Genomic DNA, 12,358 nt, shown 5'->3' with positions numbered 1-12,358 from the left:
TTTATCTTTACTAGGCCAAGAGTGTGCAAAGCTGTCATCAAGGCAAAGGGTGGCTACTTTGAAGAATCTCAAATCTCAAATATATTTTGATTCGTTTAACACTTTTTTTTGGTTACTACATGATTCCATGTGTGTTATTTCATAGTTTTGATGTCTTCACTATTATTCTACAATGTAGGAAATAGTCAAATTAAAGAAAATCCCTTGAATGCCTAGGTGTGTCCAAACTTTTGACTGGTACAGTACATACGTACAGTATCATCCCAGTCATACTCTAGTGAGACATGGTTAGTCAGAGTCTAGTGAGAGACTACGTCCTGTTTAGATATGGGCAAGTGGTGGGCCAGAAAGTAAGACATCTCTTACAAATATGTACCATGGTACTACTATTTACCTTGGTGTTACATCTATGTATCACTTATTACCATGGTACTGCATCATTTGTACCACGGTATAGATCTGAATCATGGAAATGTACCATGATTTTAGCTTTTAAGTGTGATGGTATTGCCTTGCACCTAAATAACACCATGGTATTGCCTCATTTTTTACCATGGTATAGATGTGGATGATGGAAATACCATGTTTCATACTATAGTGAAACCTGGTTAGCCGGAGCGCCCTGAGTCGGGTGAGAGACTAAGACCAGGTTAGTCGGAGCGCCCTGAGTCTGGTGAGAGACTAAGACCAGGTTAGCCGGAGCGCCCTGAGTCTGGTGAGAGACTAAGACCAGGTTAGTCGGAGCGCCCTGAGTCTGGTGAGAGACTAAGACCAGGTTAGCCGGAGCGCCCTGAGTCTGGTGAGAGACTAAGACCAGGTTAGTCGGAGCGCCCTGAGTCTGGTGAGAGACTAAGACCAGGTTAGTCGGAGCGCCCTGAGTCTGGTGAGAGACTAAGACCAGGTTAGTCGGAGCGCCCTGAGTCTGGTGAGAGACTAAGACCAGGTTAGCCGGAGCGCCCTGAGTCTGGTGAGAGACTAAGACCAGGTTAGTCGGAGCGCCCTGAGTCTGGTGAGAGACTAAGACCAGGTTAGCCGGAGCGCCCTGAGTCTGGTGAGAGACTAAGACCAGGTTAGTCGGAGCGCCCTGAGTCTGGTGAGAGACTAAGACCAGGTTAGCCGGAGCGCCCTGAGTCTGGTGAGAGACTAAGACCAGGTTAGCCGGAGCGCCCTGAGTCTGGTGAGAGACTAAGACCAGGTTAGCCGGAGCGCCCTGAGTCTGGTGAGAGACTAAGACCAGGTTAGTCGGAGCGCCCTGAGTCTGGTGAGAGACTAAGACCAGGTTAGCCGGAGCACCCTGAGTCTGGTGAGAGACTAAGACCAGGTTAGCCGGAGCGCCCTGAGTCTGGTGAGAGACTAAGACCAGGTTAGCCGGAGCGCCCTGAGTCTGGTGAGAGACTAAGACCAGGTTAGCCGGAGCGCCCTGAGTCTGGTGAGAGACTAAGACCAGGTTAGCCGGAGCGCCCTGAGTCTGGTGAGAGACTAAGACCAGGTTAGTCGGAGCGCCCTGAGTCGGGTGAGAGACTAAGACCAGGTTAGTCGGAGCGCCCTGAGTCTGGTGAGAGACTAAGACCAGGTTAGTCAGAGCGCCCTGAGTCTGGTGAGAGACTAAGACCAGGTTAGTCGGAGCGCCCTGAGTCTGGTGAGAGACTAAGACCAGGTTAGCCGGAGCGCCCTGAGTTTGGTGAGAGACTAAGACCAGGTTAGTCGGAGCGCCCTGAGTCTGGTGAGAGACTAAGACCAGGTTAGCCGGAGCGCCCTGAGTCTGGTGAGAGACTAAGACCAGGTTAGTCGGAGCGCCCTGAGTCTGGTGAGAGACTAAGACCTGGTTAGTCGGAGCGCCCTGAGTCTGGTGAGAGACTAAAACCAGGTTAGTCGGAGCGCACTGAGTCGGGTGAGAGACTAAGACCAGGTTAGTCGGAGCGCCCTGAGTCGGGTGCGAGACTAAGACCAGGTTAGCCGGAGCGCCCTGAGTCTGGTGAGAGACTAAGACCAGGTTAGTCGGAGCGCCCTGAGTCTGGTGAGAGACTAAGACCAGATCAGTCGGAGCGCCCTGAGTCTGGTGAGAGACTAAGACCAGGTCAGTCGGAGCGCCCTGAGTCTGGTGAGAGACTAAGACCAGGTCAGTCGGAGCGCCCTGAGTCTGGTGAGAGACTAAGACCAGGTCAGTCGGAGCGCCCTGAGTCTGGTGAGAGACTAAGACCAGGTCAGTCGGAGCGCCCTGAGTCTGGTGAGAGACTAAGACCAGATCAGTCGGAGCGCCCTGAGTCTGGTGAGAGACTAAGACCAGGTCAGTCGGAGCGCCCTGAGTCTGGTGAGAGACTAAGACCAGGTTAGTCGGAGCGCCCTGAGTCGGGTGAGAGACTAAGACCAGGTTAGCCGGAGCGCCCTGAGTCTGGTGAGAGACTAAGACCAGGTTAGTCGGAGCGCCCTGAGTCTGGTGAGAGACTAAGACCAGGTTAGCCGGAGCGCCCTGAGTCTGGTGAGAGACTAAGACCAGGTTAGCCGGAGCGCCCTGAGTCTGGTGAGAGACTAAGACCAGGTCAGTCGGAGCGCCCTGAGTCTGGTGAGAGACTAAGACCAGGTTAGCCGGAGCGCCCTGAGTCTGGTGAGAGACTAAGACCAGGTTAGTCGGAGCGCCCTGAGTCTGGTGAGAGACTAAGACCAGGTTAGTCGGAGCGCCCTGAGTCTGGTGAGAGACTAAGACCAGGTTAGCCGGAGCGCCCTGAGTCTGGTGAGAGACTAAGACCAGGTCAGTCGGAGCGCCCTGAGTCTGGTGAGAGACTAAGACCAGGTTAGTCGGAGCGCCCTGAGTCTGGTGAGAGACTAAGACCAGGTTAGTCGGAGCGCCCTGAGTCTGGTGAGAGACTAAGACCAGGTTAGTCGGAGCGCCCTGAGTCTGGTGAGAGACTAAGACCAGGTTAGCCGGAGCGCCCTGAGTCTGGTGAGAGACTAAGACCAGGTTAGATATGGCCAAGTGGTGTGCCCAAAAGTAAGACACGTATTCTGAGTTCCCTCAGCTTTTGAAGAAACTAAAATGTGACTTCAATTGTGACTGAAAGACCTGTGACTTTACTGATTCTCTCTGACTAGGGTTTAATATTTTTCCAGAGAATTTAGCAATTTTCTTTCCCGAGAAAATTGCATGAAATTACTGGGCATCCCGGTATTCCTGTTCAAACCGGAAGTGCTACTTAAAAGCATAGCCTATTATCCCAGTGGAAAAAATCGAACATGATTATACCACCGTAAATGGAGAAATATACACGTGAATATAACATTTTCTTTTTGTACTTGTTGCAATTGAATCAACTCAAAGTTCTCTCAAAGTCACCACACTATTTTGTTGAGGAAGTTTAGTTATAGGCTATGTAGGCTATGGCCATCTTTTTTGGAGCGACGATCTGTATAGCCAGTAGGCCTACTTGCTGTTTGCATGGCGTGGTCGCATGCAGCACTTTGAATTCATGCCGACTTTGTGCAAGTAAATAGGCTACAACAGCACACACACTCACAACCACACACTTGAGTGTTGAGGACTGATCATGCAGATATCAGAGCAGAGAAGACAGATTTAGACTTTACGTATCATTTAACAGCTCCATTTCACGTCACGCTGCTCATAGAAATCCTTCATTATAATTGACCAGTTTCTCAACATTATTTATCCCCTGAAACGAGAATGAGTTTGGGTGGGGAAATCTGGGTGAACCCGTCTCCCGCTATTAAACCGTATCTCTAACCTCCAGATTAATAGGGATGTGGATATGGCGACTCCTCCTCTGAAGCTACGGGTGAAGTACCCGTACCTCTCACCCAGAGAGAACATCCTGCTTTACCTGACTCACGTCACCTCCTCACAGGTAAGGCCTCTCTCTCTCTCCCTGTGGTACATGTGCTGTAGCATAGAGGTAGACTTTCTATCTGTACTCTGCACAGGGTCCTCTGCCGGTCAACAGATAATCACACTGTGAAGTCAACCAGACTGCAGAATTTTAGTGGTGTGGATCAACTCGATCCAATGTGATGGATTGACTGATGATTGATTTGTTGACGGATCTTGTCTGTCTCCCACAGGATGTGACATGCCATGCCGGCCATCTGATTAACCCTTTAAAGATCAACCACAACAATGTCCACACTCTCAACCTTAAAAAAGAGACCCTCAGTGACTTCCTGGTGGTGAGTCAACAATGTGTGTGTGTGTGTGTGTGTGTGTGTGTGTGTGTGTGTGTGTGTGTGTGTGTGTGTGTGTGTGTGTGTGTGTGTGTGTGTGTGTGTGTGTGTGTGTGTGTGTGTGTGTGTGTGTGTGTGTGTGTGTGTGTGTGTGGGTGTGCGTGTGTCTCACAGTGTGTATCCTCTTCTTTGCAGGGCTGTAAGGACCACCCATGTAAGTCATTTGACTGCTCCATCCTCCACGTCAACAACAGCCAGGTCACTGTTACCTTCAGGGTGTGGAAGCCCACCTTTATCAAAGTGAGTATAATGGAGCGATCGATTGACTGAATGAAAGATTGAATGATTGTGTTTTTTGACTGATTCCGATTCACTCATCTGATTCAATTCTTTGCTGAGCAGGCAGAGTTCACCAGTCTTCATATGATAGTTCATGCCACCCTGGAGAACCAGAACCCCGATCTCTTCATGTTGAGTACCGCTAATAACGCCAGAGATGTGAGAGCAATGACCTATACGTTTTCATGTGATTTGATGTGTTTGCTTGCTGTCTTTTGTCGGTTTTCTGGGCCATGTAACACTCTCGTTTCTATCTCAGGTGAAGATCCAGGTGTCTAAAGAGGCTTTGGGAGGTATACCGCTGTGGATCATTATAGTCAGTATCCTAATAGGACTTCTCATTCTGGCCCTGGTCATCTTCGCCCTATGGAAGGTATGTGGGTGTTCACAACCTTCTGTCTGCTTGTGTCAATCGGGAAGAGATAACATAGCACAGGCTTGCATTATAGAGAGGTTCAACATGTGTGGCCGTGTGTGCGACACACTTTCAAATCCATTCAACTTAAAAATCAAACTTCAGACTTGGATTGAATTGTATTGTATTCCATGTTTTCTTCTTTGCTCCGTTTACCAGGCTGGATTTTTCGAAAGAAAATCCATGGAGGACATGGAGAAGGAGGACATGAAGAATTAACCCTTCCACCACCCTGTAGGTCTGTCTGTGCCCCACTGTCTTTAGGTCTGTTATCAGGTCAGTCAGAGGAGATACCGTAGGAAATACCACACCAACCCATTCACCTGAATGCCATCAGGTCAGAGGAAAAGCCAGAGTTTATCTATGGTTCTGCACCAACCCATTCACCTGAATGCCATCAGGTCAGAGGAAAAGCCAGAGTTTATCTATGGTTCTGCACCAACCCATTCACCTGAATGCCATCAGGTCAGAGGAAAAGCCAGAGTTTATCTATGGTTCTGCACCAACCCATTCACCTGAATGCCATCAGGTCAGAGGAAAAGCCAGAGTTTATCTATGGTTCTGCACCAACCCATTCACCTGAATGCCATCAGGTCAGAGGAAAAGCCAGAGTTTATCTATGGTTCTGCACCAACCCATTCACCTGAAAGTGATGTGGCTCATCTATATGAACAACATGGTCTACCAGTCTTAATAACAACTTGGTTCGGTTCAGTGGAAAGAGAAGCCTTGGGAAACATTGAACTTGTACACTGTGGTCTTCCTTCTATCCAACTTGGGTACCAAGACCTGGACCTTAAGGACCTAAGCTAGAAGAGACTTCAGAAGACCTAGATGTATGGCATCCTGACTCAGAACTGATCATATGATGCCACAACCTCATCAGCTTTATACAACAGAACAAAACATTCTCAGGTTTACTTATAACATCCCAACACCACTAAAAACACCCCAGACTATGGCATTAAACCAAAGTTGCCCAAGTCCATGTGAACTCTGGTGGGTTTGCACAGACAATCTGCGATGGGTTCGAATCCTGTGTCCTAGTTGTTTGATACTTTTAACGAAACACTGTCAATCTATGGTATATCATAAAACGTGTTATTAATTCTATTTTGGCACATTCCTCATCTTCTAAGCAGAATGTTTGCTTTTGACACACTGACATTTTCAAAATGTTCTAGTCTTACAAGCTCAATCTGTAAGTTCTATTTTTTTTTGTATGTTTAACAAAAATGTTCCTCCGAGTAATAAAGAGGTGTATGTGAGTGTACCCACCAAAAGAATATATTCTGTATAAAAGAAGAGGAGGAATAGATGCTATTGACATAAATACTTTTATTCATCTTGTCACGACTTGGGGGTAGAGCATTTACAGATTGCACCTTTACAGTATTAGGAAAACCTTTGATTGTGCTGTTAATGTAAGTGAATGTAACGCTTGTACATAAAGTTGTTTGCAATAATTCCTAGAATTTAAGATAAAATGGACATAAATGCAGCATGTACTGTATCAACAAGGCCCTACACTCTTAGAAAAAAATGGTTCCAAAAGGGTTCCTTGCAGAGGGATAGGGTTTTTACCAAGAACCATTTTTGATCAGAAGAACCCTTTTCGGAAGACAAGGGTTATTTGTAAGGCAAAGGGTTCTACCTAGAACCTTTAACATGCTAAGAACCGTTTTTGGAAGAAAGGCAAGAAGTGTTGTACATATAGCCATATATAGTATTTCCCAGCATGCAGGGAGATTTTCATTTTTTTTTTTACTGTAATATCCCTGTTTTTGCATGTACATTGATTGGCTAATACATTTTATGCCACACAAAGATAAATAACATCCCGTTTTCTAAACTAATCCAATCTGTTGGATTTATTGCACTCGTTACTTGGATGGTTGTTCAGTATTCAATCTTCCCTAACCTGGCAGTCATTCTGAATGCAGGTTGGGGCTGATTAATAATTCCACTTGTTGGCTATCCTAACTCTGGCTGGATTCCAATAGGAATTACACATCCCTTTGCAAGCCAGCATAATGTGACTTGCAGGCCTGATGTGGCATGTAAACCAGGAGATTCCTATCACCACTGTGTTCCGGTATAACTAAAGAAATAAAGGCCTTATGATATATGTAATATATTGTCATAAATAATTAAAGGTGAAGGCTAATAAGGCTGGTGGAACCATTCATAAAGGGTACTAGGAAGAACCCTCCAAAGATTAAAGGATTCTTGGTAGAACCATTCATAGATGTTCTAGGAAGAACCTTTAGATGGTTATTGGTAGAACCATATACAGGGGGTTCTTGGCAAAGGGTTCTACCCAGCACCAAAAGGGGTTCCCCTATGGGGACAAACTGAAGAACCTGTATGCTTCTACTTAGCACCTTTTTATCTAAGACTGTATATGTCAATAATAGAGAGAAGATAACTAATTTGCTCCAACGTTTCTCAGGTGCTACGTACTGTATATAGTATAATGAGTATGTTCAGCCTTAATAATATGGAGTATATGGAGCTTTGACATCATCTGAATTAGATAAAACAAACAAACATAGTATTTTAAAATAAAAATATTGGTCTTATATTTTGATCAAAATCAAAATGTCCAACAAATGTGTATTGGAACTAGATTCATTTAGCATCCATCCGCTAAGATTTTTGTTTTTTGGCTCTTTCTTTCTTTTCTGTCTTTCTTTTCTGGGAGATTGATTCGTGAGGTAGCCTACAGTCAGTCACATACAGTAATCCAGAAAGCCTCTCAGTGGAGTGTAACTTGATTCCTGATGTCTTAATTTGACAGTAGCACCGAAACAAAAAGACGTTTGTCATGAAGATGGTCAAAATCTGGAAACTAGGCGATTGACGGTCACATACCGGGGGTGATATGACAGTCTATGATGGACCGGTAGAGGTTTGAAATCACCCTCACCATGTGACACTCGTGAATGTGAGTTGCACCCCCCCCCCCTTTTGATATTTATGCACCTTGGCTTATTCTCCTGAATCTATCTGCATTTTGTTTCCATATTTTGCATACGTTGTATTGTATATAAGAGACACTCATCAGCTCACTCATCACTTTTGAAAGCACAAGTAATAAAGATCAAATGTCTGTCAAATGTGTAAGATCATGTTAACACAGCGATCCTCCATCCTGTCCCCTTCTGGAGAACTTATTTGTCACAGCTCGGCAGTGACAGAGTCAGCCGATGAAGGTGTTGAAGAGTTGATTACAGAATGAGTTGAATCAGTACCCGTACTCTTGAACCCAGAACCAAATTTGCGTGTGCTGACCGGCATCTCGATTGGACATTTAATAACATTCATGTTAACAGTCTGTCTCAAGAGATTGTTGTGTCAGGTGTGACGGCGCTAAGGTTGGAAAACAACCCGCATTACTTTGAGTCTCCAGGAGCAGGTTTGAGGATCACTGATCTATCGTCTCAGTCCACTTTAACGGAGGGAGGGAGGGAGGGGGGGAGGGGGGCTGAGACTGCATCTGACTGATATGGTCCAGTCATACACACTGCTGTGAAATGTCCACTTAATGCACTGGTTTGTCATACTGTATGTACTCTCATTAGCACAGATTTGAAATCATTTAGAAAGCATTGCACATGTTGTCAAGGATCTTATGCAAAAAAAAATAAAGCCTCGTTTTTTTAATGTTGGACATCAATGACCTAAGTCATCCCATAAGACTGAATTAGTATAATTGTAGGCCATAGCAGGTGAGTTAGTTGTGTGCGTGCATACGTGCATACGTGCATACGTGCTGCATGTTCGTGTGTATGTTTGGGTGAGTTATTGTTGTGTGCTAAAAAGTCTACGTTTTCTCTCTGAAGGGCAGGCAGCAAGCCAGCTATTTTGTTGCAGACAGGTTGCTCATGCGTTTGGGATTACTGTACACATCAGTTAATCCTTTCAGCTCGATCTTGTTCACAGTCAGTGGGCAGTCCGGGCAATGCAGGCATACTGACCCCATTACACACACAGGATGGGCTTCATGGTTTCAGATTGAAAGGAAAGGGGCAAGGCAGCTTCCATTATGATTATGCTTGTGTGTTCTAGGTGTTTGTGTCTTATAAAGAACAATAACTATAGACGGACGGACAGACAGACAGACAGACAGACAGACAGACAGACAGACAGACAGACAGACAGACAGACAGACAGACAGACAGACAGACAGACAGACAGACAGACAGACAGACAGACAGACAGACAGACGAACACCCACAGTTTGTGTTTTCATCCTCCAGGAATATATGACAATATTATTGTGAAACCTGCCACTTTACTGTAAATGCGGAGAGCTGTGGTTCTGTTTAATTTATCTCAGTCTCGGGTCAGGTATATAACACCACATCTGTGGTGTGAGACAGAGAGAGAGAGAGAAAGAGAGAGATAGAATCCTGACTACCGCTCTGCCTCGGGGCTCCAGTAGTACTGTTTACTATGTCTCTCATCCTCTTTTGATGTGAAGTGGGAAGACCAACAGTTTGTTCAATGAATAATATCTTAAACACATTGTAAACAACACCCGTATTATCTCAGAAGGGTAGCTCCAAGGGTACAGTATCAGTCACTGTCCTAAGATCAAACGTATGGGTCAGAATGTTACTGTAGTGCGGCTGGTATTGTCTCATGGTATGTCAGTTGCTGTAGAGGATTTGTAACGAACACACCCTGATACTCAGGTCCAAACAGGTTTGGAGAAACATGCTCAAATTTACTACCTGACCGAATAGTTGGAGACTTTTTGAGAGCGTGAGGAAATGGTGTATCATCTTTCATGGAGGTAACTATGAAGGACGGGGGTCATGGGCGGGGTGGGCTTGAGTAACAAATAGTCCAAGAGTTCCCTGTCAAACTTCTGTACCGTATTATCTGGAAACACATAGCCCGCAGACATAATGTAAATCCCCTAAATCAGACAACTGCAATCATGATGATGACTCATTGGTAAATGTCCATATCTGTTTTGAAATACAAAAAGAGGGTGTATCACTAAGCGCTTGAATTGTGGCATATACTGCATTACTACGTTTTATTGTCATGTGCACAAGTACAGTGAAATGCCTTTCATGCAAGCTCTTTCCCAACAATGCAGTAATCAGTATCAGTAGTACTATAAAGTAGTACCTCCACCAGAAGAAGAACATGAGAAAGTAAGCAAGCTGCATACCTCGGATATACCGGGTCAGTTCCAGGGTCCATGTTTACAAGGGATACTGGAGTGGGAGGGGTAGATATGTATAGTGGGGTAGATATGTATAGTGGTAAGGTGACTAGGCATCAGGACAAATGATCAACAGAGTAGCAACAGTGTGCATGATTGTGTGTGTGTGTGTGGAGTCAGTATGAATGTGTGTGCATGTTATGTGTATGAGCAAAAGAAGTGTGTGTGTGCGTGCACACGCGTATGTGTGTGCGCGCGTGTGTGAGCAAATGAGTGTGCACCGCTTGCCGTCCGGAAGCAGAGAGAACAGTCTAGAACAGTCTTGAACAATTCTCCGGGCCATTCTAACACACCGCCTGATGTAGAGGTCATGGATGGGATGGTGCTCGGCCCCAGTGATATACTGGGCTGTCCACAACACCCTCTGTAGCACCATGTGATTGAGGGAGGTGCAGTTGCCATACCAAGCAGTGATGCAGCCTGTCAAGATTCTCTCAATGGTGCAGCTGTTGAACTTTTTAAGGATTTGAGGGCCCATGCCAAATCTTTTCAACCTTCTGAGAGAGAAGAGGCGCTGTCATGCCTGCTTCACAACTATTTGCGAGTGTGTGGACCATTTTAAGTCCTTAGTGATTTGGACAGAGGAACTTGAAGCTCGCGACCCGCTCCACTGCAGCCCCGTCGATGCAGATTTTGGTACTTTATTCGGATCTCCATTAGCTGTTGCAAAGCAGCAGCTACTCTTCCTGGGGTCCACACAACATGAAACATAATACAGAACATTAGTAGACAAGGACAGAACTACATCAATAAAAACATTTTTTAAAGGCACACGTCAATACATACACACAAACTATCTAGGTCAAATACGGGAGAGGTGTTGTGCCTTGAGGTGTTGCTTTATCAGTTTTTTTTTAAACAAGGTTTGCTGTTCGTTTGAGCAATATGAGATGGAACGGAGTTCCATGCAATAATGGCTCTTTATAATACTGTACGCTTCCTTGAATTTGTTCTGGATTTGGGGACTGTGAAAAGAACCCTGGTGGCATGTCTCGTGGGATAAGAGCTGTGTGTAAGTTGACTATGCAAACAATGGGTTTTTCAACACATTAATGTTCCTTATAAAAAGAAGAAGTGATGCGGTCAGTCTCTCCTCAACTCTTAGCCAAGAGAGACTGGCATGCATAATACTTATATCAGCCCTTTGATTACAACGAAGAGCAAAACGTGCCGCTCTGTTCTGGGCCAGCTGCAGCTTTAGTACGCCTTTCCTTGCAGCACTGGACCACACGATTGGACAATAATCAAGATAAGACAAAACTAGAGCCTGCAGGACTTGCTTTTTTGGAGACAGACCTCTCCCCATCTTTACAACTATTGAATCAATACGTTTCGGGCCATGACAATTTACAATTTAAGGTAACGCCAAGTAATTTAGTCTCGTCAACTTGTTCAACAGCCACACCGTTCATTACCAGATGCAGCTGAGGTCTAGAACTTTGGGAATGGATGGGGGCGTGCTTGCCCCCCTGTTTCCTGTAGTCCACGATCAACTCCTTGGTCTTACTGACATTGAGGGATAGGTTGCTGTCCCACGTCAGCCTACGTACAGTATACAGCAGGTAGTTATCTTGAATGGATGATCTTATAAGGAGTCTAAAGCAGATAAAGCACTTCCTGCCTGTATAGAATGGTTCCAGAGAACTTCACACACAGTTACCACACATACCTCACCACATCCCACAGTGTGACTGTTGTAGGTGCAGTGTTGTATTATGAAGTCATCACGCGAGATGTGTCTTTGCTAGTAAACTTCATGGCGAGTAACTAAGAAAATAAAGACACAACCACAGTCGACAAAATTAGAAAGGGGTTTTGGTGAAAGAAAATCCAATGTTGCTCCATTGTATCCACAGTTTACAACATGTGAAAGAAATGTTGCTTAGGGCCCCCAAAAGGCTAGGGCCGGCCCTAATTCATTGGTGCCTTTTCACTCAGACAAGTTATATTAAAATGGGCTTAACGTGTGATATTAAAATGGGCTTGTTCATGTTGGTGTCGTCCTCTCCACATAAAAGCGTAGTCCTTATGCTACTCTTTGAAATGTCAGTACCTTCGTTGACTCTGCCGTCCCGATCAGCGCGTTACTAGTTACCACAGCCACAAAGTCATAACTATGGCTAAACCCCGCCTATTTCCAAAATGTATCTTCTAAAAAAATCTGATGTTAAACCTAACCTTAACCACAC

The 12,358-nt window shown here is 45.2% G+C and overlaps 1 protein-coding gene across 1 annotated transcript in view; it reads left to right on the top strand.

Moving 5' to 3' along the window:
• LOC139543715 (integrin alpha-1-like) overlaps positions 1–8,593 on the top strand; it is a 69,756-nt gene extending 61,163 nt beyond the window's left edge. The window contains exons 25-30 of the mRNA XM_071350064.1: positions 3,747–3,860; positions 4,075–4,179; positions 4,369–4,473; positions 4,576–4,671; positions 4,772–4,885; positions 5,087–8,593. Coding sequence (XP_071206165.1) covers positions 3,747–3,860; positions 4,075–4,179; positions 4,369–4,473; positions 4,576–4,671; positions 4,772–4,885; positions 5,087–5,146 — 594 coding nt within the window. The 3' untranslated portion in view covers positions 5,147–8,593. The remainder of the gene's footprint in view (positions 1–3,746; positions 3,861–4,074; positions 4,180–4,368; positions 4,474–4,575; positions 4,672–4,771; positions 4,886–5,086) is intronic.
• The last annotated feature ends 3,765 nt before the right edge of the window (positions 8,594–12,358 follow it).

The sequence above is a fragment of the Salvelinus alpinus genome, chromosome 18, assembly GCF_045679555.1.
Source record: "Salvelinus alpinus chromosome 18, SLU_Salpinus.1, whole genome shotgun sequence".
Classification (NCBI taxonomy): Eukaryota; Metazoa; Chordata; class Actinopteri; order Salmoniformes; family Salmonidae; genus Salvelinus; species Salvelinus alpinus.
The sequence above is the reverse complement of the archived record's forward strand: the minus strand, read 5'-3'. Positions and strand labels throughout refer to the sequence as shown.